The sequence below is a fragment of the Centroberyx affinis genome, unplaced genomic scaffold (assembly GCF_046629955.1).
Source record: "Centroberyx affinis isolate AG114_WGS23_722 - 3 ecotype Tasmania unplaced genomic scaffold, CSIRO-AGI_Caff_v1 ptg000582l_1, whole genome shotgun sequence".
NCBI lineage: Eukaryota > Metazoa > Chordata > Actinopteri > Beryciformes > Berycidae > Centroberyx > Centroberyx affinis.
The window spans coordinates 87,485-110,113 of NW_027279222.1; the positions used below are offsets into that span (position 1 = coordinate 87,485).

General features: G+C 40.4%; 3 protein-coding genes across 4 annotated transcripts; 1 reads left to right on the top strand and 2 right to left on the bottom strand.

Moving 5' to 3' along the window:
* Window positions 1–9,239, bottom strand: pabpc1l (poly(A) binding protein, cytoplasmic 1-like). 2 transcript variants are annotated; one of them, XM_071518467.1, is made up of 14 exons: window positions 9,047–9,239; window positions 7,717–7,910; window positions 5,801–5,916; window positions 5,030–5,169; window positions 4,669–4,763; window positions 4,377–4,514; window positions 3,564–3,659; window positions 2,917–3,177; window positions 2,212–2,299; window positions 1,994–2,113; window positions 1,735–1,871; window positions 1,069–1,177; window positions 803–933; window positions 1–57 (listed from the first exon to the last, which is right to left on the bottom strand). In XM_071518467.1, the coding sequence occupies exons 1-14, from the start codon at window positions 9,237–9,239 to the stop codon at window positions 1–3; spliced, it is 1,875 nt and encodes a 624-aa protein (XP_071374568.1). The 2 variants fall into 2 exon arrangements, with proteins under 2 accessions (XP_071374568.1, XP_071374569.1); XM_071518468.1 differs by having other exon boundaries at window positions 1,069–1,153; window positions 1,720–1,871.
* A 3,035-nt stretch (window positions 9,240–12,274) lies between these two features.
* LOC139643313 (14-3-3 protein beta/alpha-2) lies at window positions 12,275–17,266 on the bottom strand. Its single transcript, XM_071518425.1, has 6 exons — window positions 17,130–17,266; window positions 15,709–16,010; window positions 15,252–15,375; window positions 14,863–15,026; window positions 14,219–14,314; window positions 12,275–14,085 (listed from the first exon to the last, which is right to left on the bottom strand). The coding sequence occupies exons 2-6, from the start codon at window positions 16,000–16,002 to the stop codon at window positions 14,029–14,031; spliced, it is 735 nt and encodes a 244-aa protein (XP_071374526.1). The 5' UTR covers window positions 16,003–16,010; window positions 17,130–17,266; the 3' UTR covers window positions 12,275–14,028.
* A 3,503-nt stretch (window positions 17,267–20,769) lies between these two features.
* ognb (osteoglycin, paralog b) lies at window positions 20,770–22,608 on the top strand. Its single transcript, XM_071518457.1, has 6 exons — window positions 20,770–20,915; window positions 21,018–21,084; window positions 21,369–21,533; window positions 21,657–21,859; window positions 22,035–22,127; window positions 22,247–22,608. The coding sequence occupies exons 1-6, from the start codon at window positions 20,817–20,819 to the stop codon at window positions 22,415–22,417; spliced, it is 798 nt and encodes a 265-aa protein (XP_071374558.1). The 5' UTR covers window positions 20,770–20,816; the 3' UTR covers window positions 22,418–22,608.
* The last annotated feature ends 21 nt before the right edge of the window (window positions 22,609–22,629 follow it).

The following is a 22,629-nucleotide window of genomic DNA, read 5'->3' on the forward strand; positions in this document are numbered from 1 at the left end:
TTAAGGGGAACATTCCTTCGCCTGGTGAGCCTGCAGCACAGCAACCGCCTCGTCCACCTGACCACAGGCAGGAGAGGGACATGGAAAAGGAGAAGGGTCATTGGATAAAACCGTGATACCACTCCCAGTGAAACACATTCAACACCCAGTTTAACGGGAGCAAATGTTAGATGTTTTAACAAACCGGCTCTACCAGGTCTATGGGATTCTGGTCTTTTTAGGAAATAATTTTCCAAGTACAGATTCTGTACAGTCCCACAGCACACTTGTGGCCATGACACATAACCAATAATACATTTATTTGAATATGATCTCAGCTCTCTCGCTCCATACTTGATCAGCTGCTTCATCCCTTCTATGGAGAACACAGCAACATTTGGCTACCTGGCTTGGTACTCAACATTAGCAACTGAACCTTCATCAAATATAGCTTTTAGCATATAACATATACATGGACTGCTTGTGCTTTTTTGTAAAAAGCTAGAGCATGTGTTGTCTTATTATCACCATACATCACCATATGTATGGTAGCAGTCCATACAAACTAATAGATGAAAAACCCAGCTGTATGTTCTCATGCTCTCATGTGACATCAGCAAAACTCATTTGCATGCATTATGGAAGACTAAAATTGCAGCTAAAATGTAAACATAGTTTAAGTTACTTCTTACTAATTAAATGCTGCTCAATAAAGAACTGATTTGATTTGGTATAAAGGTATAAAGGAGTGAAGTGTCTTACTGTGCTGTGGTAAGAAATATACACTTGCTCCTTAGAAAAAGGTACAGAATCATAATCATGCCTTAGAATGCAGGGACTCGGGGGACTCCAGCATATGAAGCAGCTCTGAGTTCTCGATCTCCAGCAGCATTCCAGTGATTTTTCCAGCCAAGTTTGGGTGAAGGGCCTGGATCAGCGGGTACAATCGCTCACCTGAATATCAGAGCAGAGACAGTGCCGAGGAATTAAGGGATGATGATATTAGATTAACAACTTCAGCGATGCTTCAGTTTACATGAGTGTCAAAAACAAAACATTACAGAATCCAGTGATGCCACGGATAATTACCCAGCAGCTGTTTCTGATCCATGAGAGGAGCTGCAGCCAGCATGGAAGCTGTGAGGGGCTCCTGGCCCTGAATGTGCACCGCTGGCTCCATCACAGATGTAGGAACAAGCTGACAACACAAAGTAGCACACAACATCACAATGATAACATCCTTTCAAGTAATACTTTTAAATTATTTTTTACCATGAGCTGCCATTTTTTCAGTTGCATTAAAACACATTTAACTGGGGGTTAGGCAGTTGGAGTATGATGCAATTTAATATTTATTTTTAATAATCCGACAGTATTTGAAGGTAGCATCTGCTTACTACTGTTGTGACAATGCAGTGCAATGCAGAACAAGTGCGGAAAGTCTAGGAGATAATGAGGTAAATATTGGACTTTGGACCCACAGTGCAATCGCTTGGCTTCAGAACCCTTATATTATGCAGTCTGGAGTCATTTTATGGTCATTTCTTACTCGGTCATACAATGACCATTTCACAGGATGCTAGATAGATGCTCAGTGCCTCCCAGTTTGTCCTGAAGTGTACTGCATATATGTGATAGTCATGACAGCATAGTCAATGTTGAAATTACAGAAATATACAGAACTTCAGGCTTTTTCACAGTGAAAAAAGCTCTAGCCTGTGTCAACTGATGCAACATGACAGCCACGCAGTATACCTGTAGTCTTGTCATGGTTGCAGGTACAGTAATGACCTGCTGAGTGTTCCTCACTGCAGAGGAGTACTTGTACTGGCTGCCTCTGGCCACACCAGACATGTCGGTACGGCCACCTACTGTCTGGGTGCCAATGTTAGCTGAAGAAAGACATGAGATGCGTCAGCTACTAGCTTCCATCTAAATAAGCAATTTTGGAATATGGGAGCTTATCTTCTTGTCATTGCACAACACACACAACAAAGGTGAGTTTAGCACTTACTTGTCTTCTGTGTACAATTCATGATGCGCGGAGCCTGGGTGGAAGCCTGTCTGACCGTAGCAATGGGAGTGGATGCACGTCGGGGAACAGCACTTCCGACAAACTGGGTTGAGTAGGGGCCTAAAAACAAGGGAGACATCATGTCAACATGTTGCACATGTATACAGTATGTGCAACATATATAGGCATGTGAACACAAACACACAGTATCCATTCACCCTGTGGTCTAGGTGGCTGTGCTGTCCAACGAGGTGCAGTTCTCATATTGCTGACGGCATTGTGGTTGTAGAAGGAGCGAGTGGGAGGCTGCAAGAAAAATATTAGTTTGAGTTGCATGCAATCTTATGCAGATTGTGTTACACTGCTTGTGTCAGTCAAGCAGGGTCCCAAATTAATACCTTCCAATAAAATATGCCCCCCCCCCAAAAAAAACAAATGCTCTCCTGTCATTGGAATTCTGTTGCACCTTGTGATGAATTTCAAACTTGATCCATTGTATAAGTGAGTGATCGAGTTTTCCATTGAAACTAAATCTGCTCATCTCCACTGATAGTTTACCACGGTATCCGATTCAACACACAAAATAGCATTTCCATGAAAAACGCATCTTAACATTTTGGCCAGTAAAAATTATTCTTTGCACATAATTTTTAATTTTATGAGCCCTTGGCAGGTGAGCCAAAAAAGTTAATTTCCGACACTGTATCCAAGTATGGCAGTGTAATAAAAGTAAGAGTATGGCATTCCTGCAAAACCATTACGGGGTTTGACTTATTTTGCTGATAAAACTTTATAATGAACCACATATAATTTTCTTTATACAGTTAAGATATGATAAAAAAAATTTCCATTCAAAATATTGAATAGGACAGAAAAGAAAATCAGCAGAGTTCAATCACCTTGCCACTGTGTAACCTCCTTACCTGTGGCACAGACATGTAGTATCCAGTCTGCTGGTATGAGTCAATGATGGGGCTCGTCATGGTCCTCACAGTAGCAAGTCTCTGCATGTACTTATTGGTGAGGATGGCTTTACGCTCCTCCTTCCTCTGAGCCAGAGCCACATACAGCGGCTTGGTTGCAACAATTCTCCCATTCATTTCAGTGACTGCTTTAGTTGCTTCCTCAGGTGACGAGAAACACACAAAGCCAAAGCCTTTGCTCTGGCCGGCGTCTGTCATGACCTAAATGAAATGAGGAAGCCCCACAAGTTAAGAAATGTTTCACCTACTGTAAGTTGGTACTTAAGTAGTTTGAAGGCATTGCTCGTCTATTTAGACAGGACGCGTCCTAATGGAATGTAAAATGTTATCTTGTAGCAAATATAGACAACTTTTGCACAACCAATATGTTGACTACATTATTTATTTGCCATTGTTGCTTGTTTAGTGCTTTAGTCGCCCACCAATGGAGTTGTAAGAATGAGTATTCAACAAAACCATTATGCAACAGTAAAAACACCTTACCCTCTAAAATAGAATGAGTTCATCATTGCCGATAATAACCAAGGAATATTTCACTGAAGAAAAACATGTCAATCACCGGCCCAACTCATATCTCAATACTGCACCTTGGCACTAGTGATGGTACCATAAGGGGCGAACTCCTTCCGCAGTCTCTCATCTTCAATGCCATCGTCCAAGTTCTTCACGTACAAATTCACCCCCTGGAATCAGAATAGAAACAAGTGAAAACATGCTTTCAAGTTTTGTCTGTGAAGCTGATCAATATAACAGCTTAAGGTAACAAACTCAAGTAAATCACAACTACATTTATCATTTCCAACAATTCCAAGCAAGTCTAACATCATCTACTGACAGTAGAGTACAGTAGAGGTAACTGCTTAAGATATAGGTGAAAGAAACTGAATGAGCGTAAAAAAAACTAAAAAACATTTCCCCCAAAAAAATGTCCTTGTTAGAGACAAAAACATAGAGAAGCTCTCCACCTAAAATGAGCAGACATGAGATCGGGGTAAAGCCGAAGTAAAGGAAGAAGGGGGACACGGAAACAGTGCATCTATAAGCCGGAAATCCTGAAGAAAAATGTTTCCCGGATGCCAGTTGATTATTTGGTGTTTGCCGTTACAGAGTAATCTATTGTTTTGTGCTTGCCAACCTTTAATAGTCTATTATGATTCACGGAATATCAATGAGCATAATATTTATCACTGCCTATATTGAATTTGTTTGTCATGCAGGCTAAACAAATTATTTTTACAATTGCAAAACACTATTGAGCCTTTAACTTCTTTCCAACATTTTAAAAACAGTCCAGCTCTGAGTTTGAAGAGTCAAATTCAAGACCGAGCACAATGAAAGTTGATCATGAAGTCGTCGACCAAATGGCTGATAATTCAGACATGCACACTATGCAGCTGCACCTGATAGCGTTGGATGCGATCCTGTTTGATCTGGTCAAACTTGCGCTTGAGCTCCCCCTGGCGCTCCATCCGCTTCTGAGCTCGCCCCACATAGAGGATTTTCCCATTGATCTCCTTCCCGTTCATTTCCTCAACGGCCTGGGGAAAACAAGAGTGCAAGAACTATTTGGACATCAACACGTTATTTTTCAAAGGGGAATTCATACGAACAAACTTCATTTGTTACTCCTATGATCTTGGACAGTTCAGTCTTCATCTGAGAGCGTACACTGAAGCTTGGCACACTCTTTACCTTTTGAGCATCCTCATGGTTGTCATAGTTGACAAAGCCAAATCCACGTGAACGGCCCCTCTCGTCCTTCATCACCCGCACACTGAGAGTCCTACCTGATTAGATTGAGCACAAAACCAATCTTCAACTATCTGTAAAAAATGACATTAATATACTCACCTCTTCCCTTAATCACTTGTGGGAATCTTAGCGAAGTGAGTAAATAACAAATTCAAACCGGCTGAGGATACTTCCAGTATAATACTGCAATAGGAATTTCAAGTAAAATGTTATGCAGACCAGACAAATCCATGTTCTCCCCAAAATGCAAGACTCTAACTGACCCATACGCCTGAGAGCCATTACAAAAATGCTTTCTTACCAAATGTGGAAAAGATTTCCTTGAGTTTCTCATCAGTGTAGTCTTCACCAAAGTTTTTGATGTAGACGTTTGTGAACCTCATGGCTTTGGCCCCAAACTCCATCTGTCTCTCCTTGCGGGACTTAAAGTGGCCAACAAAGCTGCAGATGGAACCGAAACCGCCACCAAGGGACAATGATGACAGGACAAAAGGAAGACAATACAGAACAAATCATAATCAGGTAGTTAAATTTTAGTAGAAGAGGGCAAAATGAAAATTAGGATATATTTGCAGGATCACAACATGTAAGGACCAATGTTTTACTGAACTTGTTTCCACACACCATCATGAATGAGGTGGGGAAAACTAAATGAAAATTGCATTGGATACTTGCCTCTTGCTGTATTGTCCCCCATACTCCTAAAATTACAATAAATACAAAAACAAAAGCCTAGACACACATCCTACCAATTCACTGACCTACTCAGGGACAACTGACATTTTTCCCCCAGGAAATGGGCCTTTGGGACAGCAATGCCAGATTCCAACTCATTACCTGTCTCTAGGCTGAGCAAAAAACACATGGGAAAGTCATCTGTAAAAAGTCCATAGTGGTTTGTGATATAATGTTGAACAAAGTTATTATCAACACTCACTAATAATTAATATACACATATTCTCTACTGCTCTTTGTCAACCTACTCATTTCAGATTACATTTCGGCTAAACAATTTGTCTAAACAAATTGTAAATATGAATTGAAAGTATTTGGTATCAATGCACTAACTCACACTTTCCTGTCATTCAGCAGCATCCCGTTCATGGTGTCAATGGCTCGGTTTGCAGCCTCCTGTGTCTCAAAGTGAACGAAGCCATAGCCTTTCGAGCCTTTCTCGTCACACACAACCTAAAGAGAAAATCAAAATCAATGATGACAATGTTAATGACTGTTTACCTTACACTCAAATACTGACTGTGCAAATTACCGTAAAATTGTTGTGACTGACAACTGGGAGTTGGGACAAAATCTATTAAGTTTTAAAAACAAGTAGTTTTGACAGCCAATGGGAAAGTTGGTCACAGCAGTCATAGGTAGTCAACATCTCCCTTCCATGTTGTGCCGCTGAAGGAGAAACAGACACACTCTGTACACTGCACATTTTTTGGGATGACTTGCAGACCTAATTAATTAGCAATTTATTTTAAAGCGAGCTCAGCTCTCTGGCTCCCAAGTTGATCAGATGCCTTAACCTCTTCAATGGAGAATACAGTAAGGTTAGGCTTGGCTTGCTAGTTAACGCTACAACTGAACCGTTAGCAAACATAGCTTAGAGCATCGCATACTTAGAAGCACTGCTTTAATAATGGGCTTGAATATGAAATGCCACAGTATGCTTTGTCTTCCAATCATAAAAAGATGTGGCTGTAGCCTAAATACACTCACCGAGCACTTTATTAGGAACACCTGTACACCTGCTTATTCATGCAATTATCCATTCAGCCAATCATGTGGCAGCAGTGCAATGCATAAGATCATGCAGATACAGGTTAGCAGCTTCAGTTAATGTTCACATCAAGCATCAGAATGGGGAAAAAATTTGATCTCAGTGATCTTTGACCATGGCTTGGTTGTCGGTGCCAGACGGGCTGCTTTGAGTATTTCTGAAACTGCTGATCTCCTGGGATTTTCACGCACAACAGTCTCTAGAGTTTACACAGAATGGTGCAAAAAACAAAAAACATCCAGTGAGCGGCGGTTCTGCGGACGGAAACGCCTTGTTGATGAGAGAGGTCAGAGGGGAATGGCCAGACTGGTTGGAGCTGACAGAAAGGCTTCAGTAACTCAGATAACCTCTTTACAACTGTGGTGAGCAGAAAAGCATCTCAGAATGCAACACAGCGAACCTTAAGGCGGATGTCACTTTGGTAGCCGGTTGACACTGAGCTGAAAGCTGATACCTACCCAGTATTAGTATGGTGTTCCTAATAAAGTGCACGGTGAGTGTATATCGCCATACATCACTACATCACAGCAGTCAATGCAAAGAAATCCATGAAGAACCCAGAAGCATGTTCTCCTGTCATGTGAATCTCATTTGCATACGATGAGGACTACCAAGTTGTGAAGATTCATTGTTAAATTTTCACTAAAATAACTTTACTGCTATGATGATTTGTGCAAAATTATTTTCTATGCTGCCAGATTACTTTGCTAGTGGCCAGTTATAGAGGAGTGAAGAGTCTCACCTTAACTGACTCATTGAAATTTGTCTCTTGAAGACCACAGGGCGGTGGTTACCGCACCAGGGTAAAAAGGACGACCCACAAAGAAAGGTGATAACAGGATGTGGTATTACATTGGTATTTGCACCAATGAATAGATCAACTTAGGTTATAAAAAACTAACAGGCAAAATGTGAAGAGGCTTTTGTATCTACAGTGACAAAGTGTGTTATGTAGGAGACCAAAACACTCATGAAAGTCTTCTGTGGCCCTGTTCTTTATGTGACCCGCACAAGAGTATTCAACCTCACTGAGCTATATTTTATTACAAACTCCTATCTGAAAAATTGTGATTACTGCAATGCCAGGCAACATCAGCTTAATACACATCCTACAAACAAAAATCATTGGGAACAATTTGGGCCTTGGTAATTTCAATGGCACAACTCTTTGGAGGAGACAGCTGTGGGAATAACCAACTTACCTTGCAGGACAGAATATTCCCAAAAGCTGAAAACGTATCGTACAGGGCCTTGTTGTCGATAGACTCATCCATGTTCTTGATAAAGATGTTGCCCACACCAGACTTCCTAAGTCCTGGGTCACGCTGAGACCACATTATTCGGATGGGACGACCCTTGATCACTTCATAGTTCATCGTGTCCAGGGCACACTCCGCTGAAAGTTCAGAAAATAGAGTAGTAACCTGCTATGCACAGATAGAGAGACAGAAACGTTAAACACCCAATCCATATCATTTGGCCAGATTCTCAGATCCTTAAGAGTTGCACAAAAATGTCACAAAATAAGTTTTTGTGACATTATTTGGGACTAATCTTGTGGCTCAGCAAAACTAGTGTATTGCTTCAGTGTTAAAAAAACAACATTACCAAAGTAATGTCTGTCTGCTTCTTTTTGAACAATGATGAATAATGCTTCTTAAGCAAACTGCTTTTTTCAAACTGCCACCGCCTTTTTTACTCAAATATTGCTAGGGAGCAGCTGTAAGGCGGACGGAAAGTGTCCGCTTTGGAAAAGTGCATCAGCACAAGCAGCCTTCTCTTTGCCATGGTCAAACAAAATACACAAACACCCAAAACCAGTGGTACGTGCAACATCCATGCACGTTATTTCTCTATGTAAACAAGCACAGCATGTCATCACCAGCTGAATAGAGTATCGGACATTGTTATGGAAAAAGTATGCATTTCATGACCTGCTTTTTCATATTATATGCAGAAATACAGTTAAGAAAATTTTACTGTACTACAACTCACAAAAAAGGGGGAAAAAATGGCTCTATATAAAAAAGACAGTCTAACATGAACAAATCTTTCCCAAAGCTATTAAACAGAGAATCAGGCCTGTGACCCGTGTCATCATATCATGTACAACTTGTGCTTCCTGGATCTGCAGCAATGAGTAAAACACAGGAGACAGATATTATGGGTTCTTTTAGGCTACATACAAAAAAAATGTAATTGTTGTGCCATGAGCTGAACCAGATGCATCCTTTTCCCCAGAAAATCATAAACCCCCTCATAAGTTCATAAGTACCGGCCCTTTACAGGTGAGGTGAAAAGTCAATTTTCAACACTAAGAGGCACAATGTATGCAAATGTAATATTTCTTCTTACATTGTGTTGTGTATTACTATGTACTTAATACCTTTCCATTTGTTACTACACACATTAATCTACTGGAAGAGGGTCATTGTAAAGCGTTTCCCTAGACTGAACTGTCCAGTCATAGGAACGGCATTTGTGAATTCTGAGGTGGATTTTTGCTCCAGTATGGCCAGAGAGATACATTACCATCAGCTGGCTGCTGGAAGTTTATGTAGGCATATCCGAGAGATCTGCGAGTGATGATGTCACGGCACACGCGGATCGACATGATGGGCCCAGCAGGAGAGAACTTCTGATAGAGCATGGCCTCTGTAACATCAGGGTGCAGGTCCCCCACGTACAGCGAGGACAGGGGGTATGCTGGTCCGCTGCTGTTCATCTTGGCTTACAACTAGTTTAAGAAAGAAAAACAAAAAGACAGTTGTCAATTTTGAGAAGATCCTTCTGCAGCTAAAGCGTGCTTGGAGCCCATGTCCTTTAAAGACAGTGAATATGTTGGCCATAAAAATATGTCAAATCAGGATACTGGATAGGAGACAGGTGTCATGTTTAATGTCACCATTTAGACAAATAGCAGGTAAGAGCTTAGTAGTGAAAAAAGTTCTGGGCATCCAACTTCGTCTAAAGAACAATTGGCCATATTTCTCCATTTTGAACAGCTTGCACTCACTGACTGGCCCTTAGCCATCAATTGTTTTGGTCTACTGAGAGTTGACTGAAATCCAACTAGCATAGGCACATCTACACAACATAAGGTTGACATGTATCATAAAATTTAAACTGTACATTTAGAAGCACACCAACGTAAGGGGCCGTGTCCACCGGGGAACTGGCACTGGTGTTTTTTCATCGTCGTTTTCTATGACAAGGCAGACCCGGCCCAATACACGCACCGGACCTCTTTTCAGCACCCAGAACTATGGGCGCCTCACCTGCTTTCAGAACTGAAAATAAAATTCATCTTTGGCTGAAGTGCACAGCTCATCAATGTCATGGTGAGTTCCATCGACCAATCAGGTTGAAGAGTAGGCGGGACCACATCACAAGCGGACCCTCAACAGGTCTCATGCAGCACTACTAGGGACGAAGCATCAGAACGATGATAAAAAGCCTGCGAGTTTAGTTAACTAACAGAACTGTGTCCAATTCCGGACATCAGTATCGAGTTTTGGACACACACCGATTGTGGGTCTTTTGGTGCGATTTAGTCTTGAAGTTCCGACCCAAAGGCATGTCATGTCACTTCACACATAGAAGAAGCTACGATTGTGAGAAAAACGTTTGTGGACCCTTTGGAATTGCCTGGATTTCTGCATTAATTGGTTTCAAAATGTGGTCTGAACTTCATCTCAGTTATAATAAACAATCTGAATAAACACACAACACACAAACAGTTGTACTTTTTCATGCTTTTATTGAAGACACGGTTTAAGCATTCACAGTCTAGGCTGGAAAAAGTATGTGAACCTCCGAGATAATGACTTGATATGATAGAGGGCAATTCAGGTAAATCCAGCCAATGTGATGATATTCAGATACAGTGCCCTCCTCCACCAAAACATCCACAAAGTTCGGTTACCAACAGAGTCTGCTTTTCACAACAGAGATCTGTGGAAGTAAAACATGGCCCGATCAAAAGAGATTTCAGAAGACGAGTTGCCGAAAGAGTTACCAAAGCATCTCGAAAGACTTGGGTCTCCATCAGTCGACAGTCGGACAGGTAAATAGAACAAATGGAAGAAATTCAGCACCATTGCTACTCTCCTTAAGGGTGGGTGTTGTGCAAAGATCACTGCAAGAGCGGTGTACAAATCTCAAGGAGGTGACAAAGACCTCAAGGGTAACAACCGTGAATCCTAGACTGCATTTTGGGCAACAGTGTCTTCATGGAGAGGATCCATAGTTAACAGTAATGAATGTATCTGTGAGGAGTATTTAAAAATATATAAATACAGTGGATGGCAACAGTGGCTGATAAATGGAAAAATAAGAGTTCAGTACATAGCCTGCAATTCCCTACAGCTATCTGTGACATTGTGAAACTAAGGAAGGGTTAATATTGAAGACAACATGAACTGAATTAAGTGTCCGGAATTGGATAAGCCTTTTGCATCTCAAAACTAAGTGTGCTATCATCCATTTGCAGGGACTGGAAGAAAAAATAATTACAACATGGAAATGATATTTAGCAAAGACAAAGGGGGATTAATTTATGAGACACTTAAATCAAAACAGTACAGGGTGAACTAGCCTATATTTGTTATTGATTGTTCAGCTGTCCCGAATGGACAGGATGACATTACTAATCTTGCTTCCTTGAAGCAGTGTTGTGATATGGAGAACCATATGAACCAAAGATGACATGCATTATGCACATAATCCATTCTGATTTTGGGTATATTGCTATGTTGGCAGTAACAACAGGACACTTAAAAAATAATGAAGTTTGCGTGCATGGTTAGCACTATCAATTTTTGATGCATTATATGCCGAGACTAACATAATAAACGTTAGTGAAAACAAATTCAAAAAAGCAAGGGTGAAAGGGTGCGGTTAAGATGCTGGGGTGAAAAGGTGTGGCAACCTAAACATGAAGTTAGCAAAAGTCGCTTCACCTAACATGCTACTTTGCAGGTTCGGCAGAAATAAAAATAGAAATGGAAAAACTAACTTACATAAATTAGATAGGCCTAGAGGAAAATACTCATCAGTCCCCAAAATATTGGTTGGTTGCTTGGTTATTTTTGGTTATCACCCAACTAGCTAAACTACATCCTTTCCTTTACACTGAAAGCAATCCCTGGCGCGCTGGCAAAAAGTGCATTGTTCAGATCACATGGACTTTGGTTAGCATTTTCTGTTTCGCTTATCAAAGTAACGGAGCTACAGGTGAAACAAAATAATCAACTAAATATTAATGTTAACGTTAATCAACTCAATCAAAATGGCCTAACTTACGGTTACTTACAGCTTTAAATTGGCTAACGGCGTCACAGACCTCCGATGTATGATTTCCACAACAGGTTGTGAGTCCCGTTCCCACTTCGGCCACGGTGTTTGTTTTCATTTAATTATTGCCGTAGAACACCTGCCTTTGCTCTCCGCGCCGTGTCTGTTAATTGAGCTGTGAGGGTAGAGGTTAACTGACATAACCCTCCGCAAGGAAAACTAGTTCCTGCATGACCAGTGGGAAAATCGGTATAAATGCTATTAATTTTGCCCTCTGATGGTTGCATTCAAATGCCAGTGAGAAAGGGCTTGATCTGCAGAGCCTCGCCAACATTTTTAGCAGTGTACCCCACATTGAGGTCAGAAAATTCATCTGACCGCCCCCACCCCACCCACCCACCCACACCCACACCCACTTTTTGCCATTACTGCATTCCTTAGAATAAAGATGAAGACATTTTGCCTGTTATCTTAAACGAAACTTTATTTCACTGAATGGTCTTTGACACTTTCCTATTTCTTACATGTATAGTGAAACTAGAATGGTTTTAAGATACATACACAAATCTAGAATTACACCAACCATTGTTTATCTCCATTTCATCATTGCTTTTTAGAGCTATTCTAAATTTTCACAACCACGTGTGTGCACTGGGTAATAGACTGTTACAGAAGCAAATTTTAGCCAGAAGACTTGTCAGTAAAAACAAAGCAAGTTGAGATACCTGATATACAGACAGGCTTTGTTCCACATTCACTAACTGCATTTTCATCAAGCATAAAGATAAATTGACAAGAATTTTTTCAACTGAAGATTATCTCAATTCATTGGAACATTGTCAGAGTAAACAGACTGTCAGCTATATGTGGAATGGTGTCTTCAACTACAGTATGTGGAATGTAGTGGTGATACATGGTATTGTGACACTGAGCTTCTTCCAAGGTGGTAGAATGGGTTTCTCCAATTTGCATCTTCAAAATAAATCTAATTTCTGAGGCCATAGTTCATACTAGCAATCTTAAACGGCATAATGATGCACCTTGGTAAAGACCTAAGTCATGGTTTACCATTTGAAACATGTCTGGTCTAACTCGTACTTTCTGAAATTCATAAAATCAAAACAGCTGCTGCCACCTAATACAAATAAAATAGGCTGCAAGAGAAAGCCAGGCACAAAAACTTTGGAGAAAACAACCGCTTTAAGAGGAATATTTTGCAAGCAGGGTTGATACAGTGTGATAAGACATTTTCAATTAACATCAATAAAAGGTTACTTTAGGTTTTACATACAGATGATAGTCAATCTTGCAAAATACATGGAACCACATTTAAGCACATACAATTTTCATTGTACTGAGTTCAAGCAGCACCTGAACAGTGAGTAAAACTACAGACAATCCATATTTAGTTAAAAAAAAAAGAGCACTGCCTTTCAAAAAGCCTAATAAAGTGGAATGTCTTATGTTTGAGGAAATCTAACATGACAATCTAAGGGGTCCCTTAATAAAACTTTAAAATTGTGAATTTGTGAACATGATCAAAGAGCATAACACCAAGATGTCAGTGTCACAATACAGCCTGCCTCCTTTCTGTATGAGCCCACAGCAGAATTGCAGTTAGTTGAATACAGGATTGTACTGTGTCTGAAATTCAAACGCAAACAATTTGGTTTGTGAAGCAAATGGAACACCTAGCATCACAGTGTTTGGTGAAAATCAACTGCCAGTTTAATTACCATACGATAAAACCTGTAAATACCATGACGAATCACAAAAAAAGAAATGTAACAAAAAAAAAAAAAAGGATGAAAAATGCACAACAAACTAGCTGGGACAAAGGAATTAGGAAGGACGATTAGAATTCACAACCCCCCCCCCCATACACACACCACATACACACAATCATTCACATCCATTCGCACTCCTCTCTCACAACTCATACAATCTAGCAGACACATACACACAAAGCCAACAAAAAAACAACAGCTACATGGACTCACTACTCAATACAACATTTTTCCACAAAGTGACTGAATCTGCTAACAACTGAAAATTACCCTGTCGCCTCACAGTGAACTGAGAGGGGTAAACTAGTTGGTCAGGAGCAATTCAGGCTGCTTGTCATACAGAAGGGGGAGGGGCTGATGGAGTGGAGGGGGATGTATATAAGCTGTCTGTGTTTAAGATAAGAGTGTAGGTGGATTAACAGTGCAATTCCATTAGTTTTCCCCTTCTCCGGTCTCTCCCTCATCTCCCTGGTTTTCTGATGTCCACAGCTGGGAAGAGAGACAAAGGTTACTGTCTATCAATTTCCTCATTCATTTAGTGTTTAAGACAAAATCTCTGATCAGCTATAAGTAACACATCTGGGTCGATCGGACGCAAAACAACGCAAGTCCTATTACTTACAGTCAGGTTGTCCCTTAGTAGTTGCATGATCAGGGTGCTGTCTTTGTAGGAATCCTCGTTCAAAGTGTCAAGTTCAGCGATGGCTTCATCAAATGCCTGAAATAAAAAAGAAGAGATAAAATTCAAGGCATCAATTCCAGCTGCATCCTCTGAACCTAGGTTGGCAGTGACTTTGCAAAACTGAATTCCGATTAGTAAGTATTAAAAAGTAAATTCTCAAAATTGCCCACCCATGTATAAAACAGGAACAGTGCTAAAAAATGTGTTCTACTTAAGATGCAAAGGTTGACAAAATAACAATACTATGCAGTTTATTTTATTTTCTACAACAAGACATTTCAACAAATGGCCGAGGACCCAATGGTCGATTGCTTGCCATTAAATGTTATCACTAAATAATTCAGAATAAATTGTTACCTAAAGTTAGTGGCTAGGTAATGTTTCCAAAGCCTTCAATTCTTTACAGATTTAAGTAGGCTAAAAAATACTGTGAATTTGTAGAACACTATCTAAAATCAGGGTGAAATTTACCTGATAAGCCTACCTGCAAAATCAATTCTGGGTCCTGAGAAAAACAACTTTTTAAAATACAGTTACCGATGAGAAAATGTTTTAAAACTACTGCTCTAGGACTAGGTTCATACCGTCTTGGCCAGGGTGCAGGCCTTCTCCGGGTTGTTGAGAATTTCATAGTAGAAGACTGAGAAGTTGAGGGCCAGGCCAAGCCTGATGGGGTGTGTTGGCTGCATCTCTTTCTTGCTGATGTCAAAAGCATCCTGATACGCCTGCTGGGAATTGTCCACGGTAGCTTCAGGAATACAAAGATGAAGAATAAGAATTTCAGCAATACTATTAGTCCATTTATGACCCTGTTTACCGTTTTACAATACATTTTCAGCACATTTTGTTACATGCACATCACCTGGACTGAATTTATCCAAGTGTGGCTTCTCCACACCGTTGTGCAATAAGTTCATCAAATAAGTCTCAACAGCACAAAATCATCATATGTAATTACATCCTCTCTACTTACCCTTCTTGGACTCCCCAGATGCTACCTCAGAGAGGTATCTATAATAATCGCCTTTCATTTTCAGATAGAACACCTTGCTCTCAGCAGCAGACGCATTGGCAATGAGATACTTGTCCAGAAGCCCCTGAAAACGATACAAAAGTGGTTGAGATTATCATGTCTGTGTGTTCAATAGGTTTAACGTGAACAAAGAATAAAAGGAGCGCTGCTTGGGTGTCTCTAGTACCTTCCACTGGTGCTCTTTGGTGACAAGGATCAGAGTCTTCAATGGAAAAAAAGCCCTTCATCAGATGAAGGCCTTTGTAGCCGTAATGTGTAGGTCACCAGCTATTTTAATGTTTTAGCCCAATTTAATAAAAGCTTTTTAATAACAAAATCAACTTGAGTTCCTTGGACCTCCTTTTTTCCATTGAAGACTATGATTTTTTGTAATACCTGAGAAATTAGCAGCTCTTACCAGCACATCATTACAAATGTCCTGCAGCTCTTTTTCAATCTTCTCCCGGTATTCACGTGCCATCTGCTGTTTCTTCTCATTGCCCTCAGTTTTCTGCTCAATGCTGGAGATGACACGCCAGGATGAACGGCGTGCTCCTACCACATTCTTGTAAGCAACAGAGAGAAGGTTGCGTTCTTCATTGGAGAGCTCGCCACCCTGCTCCGTCACTGACTTCATGGCAGCAGCCATGTCATCATAGCGCTCAGCCTGCTCAGCAAGCTTGGCCTTCTGTACCAGGTCGTTCTTATCCATTTTCTAGACTGAAAAAGAAGATAATATAATATTAGTAGTAGTTGGTTATGAGCTGTCAATCAAAAGACAGGGACATCTTTGGTATTGGTACATCTTTGTACTGATATTGCCCCCTCACCAGACTTGCCTATGTGTTGTTTACACTAATGATGTTATTTGAATAGACATGCACGTCTTTTACGCCTTGGGCAGGGGAACAATTCGAGTCAATGGGAGCTGACGATAGGCAATGCGGACTGGGCCCCTAGCAACTGGGTCAATCATACATATCAGCTGGCTAACGTTAGCGAACTAGCTAATAACGCTATCTAATTCTTCTCCCACCCGGTCATACCTAGTTATGTCTGAACTCAAATAGTTAACACTCCTAACAACTGCTATAAGCTAAATGTGTATGTACACGAAGGCCTCATTAGCTCATTTACTACAATTGACATTTGCTAACATTAGCCGAAGCCTTCCCGGGTCAGGTTTTAAGGCCCTCTCAATACTGCTAGTGACTTGATAACATTCGCTTAGTAACGTTAGCTTGTTAAAAACGACCGACTCCGAATATCCTCGTCAGTTTTGTTCATATGTAACGTTGCCAACCTCACCGGATTAGGTAGATAGTCCTAATCTGCCTTATTAATTATAACGTGAGGCGATTGGGGTGGTTAAGTGTTAGCTAGCTAGCGGTCCGTCGTCTAACGGACCGCTGTCTAACGTACGTTAGCTAGGCCAGCATTAGCAATGGCTGACTTTTACTTGAAACTACGGTTTAGGGCCTAGGGAATCGATGGTTGCCATTTTCTATAATCAGTAGAAAAACACAGTCTACTACTGTAATGCTTTATTTTTAATAATTAATTCATTTTCAACAGCTGTAACATGGCCCACCGATGTTGGTGAGCCTGACAGAACAAAGTGTCATGGAATCCGATTCCGAACGTAGGCTAGCTTGCTAGATAGCCAATGAGCGAGTCCTTTCACAAACCGCTAGATACCGTTAGCCAGCTCCGCTAGTATGATGGCTTCTCAATAGAATTCAACCGAAGACGGAGACACACACCTCCTAACATTGATGTAGAAATGAAAAATCAAACAATATAGTGCACTGTTCTCACGTGTAAGGTTAACACACTCACAATATTGGCGACTTTTAATCCTGCTTTTTCTCTGGACGATTCAGCCTCCGTCCTCCGTCTCGCTCAGCGTATCGTTCAGGGCAGTACCACTTCCGTTACACTGACACTTGTATTTCCTCTTTTCCCACTACATCTGCCTTACGCAACTTCAGCATAGACGCCAAATAAGATTATTAATCTAAATTAACGCGAAGTAGATTTGTTTCAAACACAGTCTCATTGATTCTTGAGCCTTGAGGTTAAAAGTAGCTGCGGTCGGTCGTAAAGCTTCCTGCTTCAGTTACTTATAAATTAACATTAGACAGCCGTTTTTACAAGATAGGCTACACCAGTGATGGGCAAACTTCTGTTTTGGCATGAGATCTACTTTTCCTTTTACTAGGCGCAGGTGAGCCGCCCGCCCCGGTCAAGCAGATTAAATTACTATACACAGAATTATGGCCTGGAAATGGTCAATAATTAATATAGTATGCTACAATTAATGCTGTGGAGGCACATACTGGAAATCGTATCAATAATAATAATAATCACAATGTGCTACTTTATTGATACTCTTATGGAAATTGCTCAAGGACACTTCAGCAGGACAGATGTTTACCAGCACAGGGGCTTGAACCTGGGGCATGGTCTCTCTAACCACAAGCCCCCCAGCAGCCCAAATAATAGAACAATAATAACAGAAATATATTGGATATATAATCCTCAAAATAATTATGGTGACAGCTTTTTTTCCTGCAAGTTCCTTATTCAATTATTTGCTGAGTGCATATGATTTTTTCATTGATTTTTTTTTTTTTTTTAATATTCAAATAGTGGCCATTCAGTTTTCAAAACAATACCTTGGAAGCAGAATGTGTTTATTTTACTTAAAATTTTTTGGGTTGATATGAAATCAGACTGCACCAAAAAAAATGGTTCTGCATACACTTTTTCACAATGTAACCCCAGTTTCTATCATATATTTAGTCTGTTCTGTTGTCCCAAGAGTCAAAAAGTGTCCAATCTAGTTTTCTGCGGTCGTTGACTGAGTAGCATCCTGTCCAGTATCAAGGTGGTACTTTTTCCCAAGGACACCAGAGGAGGACAGTGGGGAAAAAAGTACAAAAAGGGGGGTGACAAGGGCAAGGTGACACTATACTGAGGGTGACACATTGGGGGGGGGGCTTGTGCCACATCAGAGGGCCCAGTCTGCTTAACAACACTACTGGCAGCGGCTGCAGAGTGAACAACCATGCTTATTACTCAAGGTTATAATGGAGAAAACTCACCTAACAGCTGTGGATATGATGTGGAGGCTCTCCAAGACTACAAATCTGACAGACTTGTTATTCTCTGCACTAACACAGCAGCACACAGAATAGCAACTGGGGGAAAAAAGACAAAGTTCTTACATTTCAAAGCCCTACAGAGTGTCCAGTCTCCTTCACCATCTGTAACAAATATTGAAATCTAATTCAGCATTATTAGAAATGATTTGTTGAGTTTGATTCAAGCTTTTTTGATGTTGATTGTTTTTCTTACACCCAGCGCAGAGCAAATTAACGTCTTTTGAAGCAGAACATGGACAGAGAAGATTTTCCCTCAGTAGCAAAAGGCCCATAGAAGTTTTCTTTTCACACCATCAGAGAGTCAGAGCTTTATGGATGGGAAGTTCTGCTTGTTTTGCCAGCTCTCACTCAAGGTGCAGCTGTGTGATTTGAGGCTTATCTCTCTGTCTTATTGAGCTGAATCAAAAAGGAGTGGAACTACACAACAATCAGCTGAGCAAACAGCTTTTGCTTAGAGTTGCTGTATTCCTTTAAGAAACACACAGGAAGGTGGAAAATGAATGTTCAAAAAACATGTTTTGGAGGATTGGAGGAATTTGCTTTGACATGAATCATAACTGTTTCAATGCAGCAAAAGGCTGTTTTTTTGCTCTTCTGTAGTGAATAGAAGTATATTAACCCATTTCTAACTTTACAACAAACATCTTTTACAATGACCTTGGTCTGCCCTACAGAAACTGTCTGTAAACCTTGACTATCACCTGTATGGAATCTGTAGGTTACCAAAAGAACATTTTTGAGTTGACTGCAGTGGAGGACAACTGTTAATACTTCAATATTTTAACATTTTTTTTCAGCGAAAAGCCTCATTTTAAGCAGGTTAAAAATAACATAGGTTATATAAATACTATATATACTACAAATATTATTTTGGCAGTAATATATGAGAGTGGACTTGCAAAACATACCAGACAGTGATTTTGAAGCATACCCATTACATTACTGGAGAACCTAAGGTGAACACTCAGCTAGCTCATGTGACTTGCGGGAAAAAGCAGATTCATTCGAGGTCGCCTTGGAAAAATCAGTAACTGCCAAGACTCAAACTGGTTGTCATCTTCCAGCTCTTCAACACTGTTTTCTTTCACCAACAGCAGACTCCACACTGACTGCAAAAATCAAGAAAAAAATAAAAATGTTTTGAGGAATTCAGGTATTACTTAATTTATTCAAACAATGCACTTTCTCTCTTTAGCCTCAACTGCATGTGTCCAGAGATGCAGACATATATGCAAAGCAGGATACCTGTGGATGAATACCAAGGAGTAAATTAGATTATAAGTATTAGTATTATTACCTCTGCTGAGGGGAAGCATGAATAATTTGCAGGTGGAAGAGCATAAAGTTTCACACCTCACATACAGTACAGTGTCATGTTTAACCATGCTTGTTGGAGAAGAAACCAGAAGGGCGTTGCATTTGCCGATGGAAAGTTTAGTTCATGTTGAAGAATTTGAATCTGAGTCAAGTCAATTTGAGTCAAGCTACTTGTATTGAGGAAGGTTTATCCTTATTTAAAAGAAAAGGAGGTCGCTGCATATCTTCTCAAAGTAGGAGTCCAGAGCCTGCCGACTGCAGTTGATCTAAAACAAAAAACAACAACCCAACAACCCCACACACAATTATATCCTTAGCTGTAAATGATTGTTTCACAAATTGAGTCGACTCTAATGTGGGAGTGGCACTGTCCTAAAGCAACACAATACAACAGCAAAGCATCTGTAAGCAGGAGTTATCATGGGTTAACTGAAGTTAAAGGGAGAACTTGGTCAGAGTAATACTCTCTCTCCAGTTCATTGCTTGGTTTGGCTTTTCAATTTATAATCACTTTGACTCGAGCCAAAATTCCAGTGATCGTATCCTGCTGTTTCTTGTCTTTATTTTCTCTCCACTCTCCAAGTCACCAATGTCCCTGATTGTTCATATATTTAAAAAGTCAACATTCTTCCATGTTTTTCCACCTATTCCCAAAACACACAACTACTTTGTCCTTTCAGCAACCACAAAGTTCCTTTTACATTCAAAGTGAAAAGCACAGTGTTAAGTAGTTGTCAATTTGCCATCAGCCAAGACTGTAATTGACACTCTGTGCTCATTAGACTCAACATCCTCTCCCCACTATCAACAGAGACTATTCCTGTTTGCTAGAGAAAAACATAGTATACAAATAGTCAGGAAAGTTATCAAGACCTGAGAGCAAGACCAGCACAGCATGTAGTGAGTTAAAGTTTGTTTCCTTCTCTTCCTCAAAAGTCTACTGGCAGCTTAATAAAAACTGGATGGAAAATTTTTCCTGCTCACATGGACCAGCAGACAGCACTCTCCTCACAACACTTCTCTCACCAGCAATTAAGACACAATGGTGCACTTGAGGACTTTGATTTTCACAATTGTAATGTTCCCATGGATGCTATCTTCTGCAGCGAAAAGTGAATACATGGAAGCAAGAAAACCCAAGGTAAAAAAAAAAAATATGTATCTGTTGGAGTTGCACTACACAGTCTAAACTTGGAAGATAATTATATCTGTCAAGTGTTGTTAAGACTCTTTCTTTCTACAGACAGACGTGTCCATTTCTGACTATGGAGACTTAGACACGGACTCAGCAGTGGCTCCAAAAGCTGATGGTAATGTTTGTTTGCACTGATAAACAGTTTTCAACAATCGGATGCATTTTCAAAGCTGATTATGCAACGTTTGCCGAGGCATTCTTCCACATTTTTGTGGATGTAGCTAAAGCCCCCATTATGTAATAACAGGGCTGTTCAAGTGTCCTCTTCCAATGTGCATGTAGTGTGTTTTAGGTTTCAAAGTAACAGCAATGAGACTAATTACTTGACTGATTCACAACATAGGTAAGAAAAGCATTTAATTCTAGATGAAATGGAGGGAAACAATGTGTTGATTTCAGAGCTGCCAACATGCCTACTGTGCGTTTGCCTGACTGGATCTGTGTACTGTGAGGAGGTGTCCCCCGAAATGTCAAACGTCCCGGCACTGCCAAAGGAAACAGCCTATCTGTATGCACGCTTCAACAAAATCACCAAAATAAAAAACAAGGACTTTGCAGACATGGGTAAATAGAAGTCTAATTCAATGCTGCACTGATAGTTTTTAAAAAATATATATACACACAGATGATACTAGGTGCAAATTCTGAGTCTTCAACTAATTCTTCATTTGTTTTGACTTTTTCCAGCCACGTTAAAAAGAATTGACCTGACTGGGAACCTGATCACTGAGATAGAAGATGGGGCTTTTTCAAAACTTCCCAATCTGGAGGAGCTCACTCTGGCAGAGAACAGACTGACTAAACTTCCCATGCTGCCTACCAAACTAATCTCATTGAATGCCAATTTCAACAAGCTTAAAACCCAGGGTGTCAAGTCAAGTGCTTTTAAAGTAAGCCAGGAAGTCAGTCCAGTGATCTTGTGCTAATGTTCTGACATACAATGAAACCTATTCAGTCTTAGCGATAGTTGCAAAACTTACCTTGAATGCAATTCAAGATGTTTGGATGTCAGACTGAGTAAGCAGCCTCACCTGAAGTGGCCTGTGTGTTCTTGTGTTGTTGCAGAAACTCACACGACTGGCATATCTATACCTTGGAAACAACCAACTGGAAGCAATACCACATCTTCCAGAGTCTATTCACACTGTGCACCTAAATGTAAGTTCATCTTTACTTCACTGCAATCGATATATTAAGCTAAATTCATCAGAGATGATTATGTCTGCATAGCTTTTAGTAGATAGTTGATGGGCTAATTTTGTCTCCTCGGGCCGCAGAACAACAACATCACCACACTGACAGATGAGACATTCTGCAGAGGCAACAACACTCACTACATCCGAAGCAACATGGAAGAGGTGAGACTGGATGGGAACCCGCTCTTGCTGGCTCAGCACCCCAACAGCTTCATCTGTCTTCATACTCTCCCTATTGGAAAATACCACTGAACCAACCAAAGCATGCTTTGAGACAATTTAACTACATTAGGGGGGGAAGCTCTACTAATACCATTTAGTAAATACTAATGTTTTTAAGTTACCTCTTTATATACTCAATAACACTGCCATACAGTTCAAGTTTTAGAATTTACACATTTTCAGAAATGAATTTCATACATCAGTTCCATCTTCAGTGTGTCGACATGTGAATACGTTTAGCC

Excerpts from the sequence above, each read along its gene's own strand:
- pabpc1l (XM_071518467.1), bottom strand. The coding sequence starts at position 9,239 with ATGAACAGCAGCGGACCAGCATACCCCCTGTCCTCGCTGTACGTGGGG. Across the intron at positions 5,170-5,800 it reads CTGCTGAATGACAGGAAAGT|CTTTGTTGGCCACTTTAAGT; the intron begins GTGAGTTAGTGC and ends TTCCATCTGCAG. Across the intron at positions 934-1,068 it reads GGATCAGAAACAGCTGCTGG|GTGAGCGATTGTACCCGCTG; the intron begins GTAATTATCCGT and ends TCTGATATTCAG.
- ognb (XM_071518457.1), top strand. The coding sequence starts at position 20,817 with ATGGTGCACTTGAGGACTTTGATTTTCACAATTGTAATGTTCCCATGG. Across the intron at positions 21,534-21,656 it reads CAAGGACTTTGCAGACATGG|CCACGTTAAAAAGAATTGAC; the intron begins GTAAATAGAAGT and ends GACTTTTTCCAG. Across the intron at positions 22,128-22,246 it reads TTCACACTGTGCACCTAAAT|AACAACAACATCACCACACT; the intron begins GTAAGTTCATCT and ends CTCGGGCCGCAG.
- LOC139643313 (XM_071518425.1), bottom strand. The coding sequence starts at position 16,002 with ATGGATAAGAACGACCTGGTACAGAAGGCCAAGCTTGCTGAGCAGGCT. Across the intron at positions 15,027-15,251 it reads ATCTGGGGAGTCCAAGAAGG|CTACCGTGGACAATTCCCAG; the intron begins GTAAGTAGAGAG and ends GTATTCCTGAAG. Across the intron at positions 14,086-14,218 it reads TACTAAGGGACAACCTGACT|CTGTGGACATCAGAAAACCA; the intron begins GTAAGTAATAGG and ends CTCTCTTCCCAG.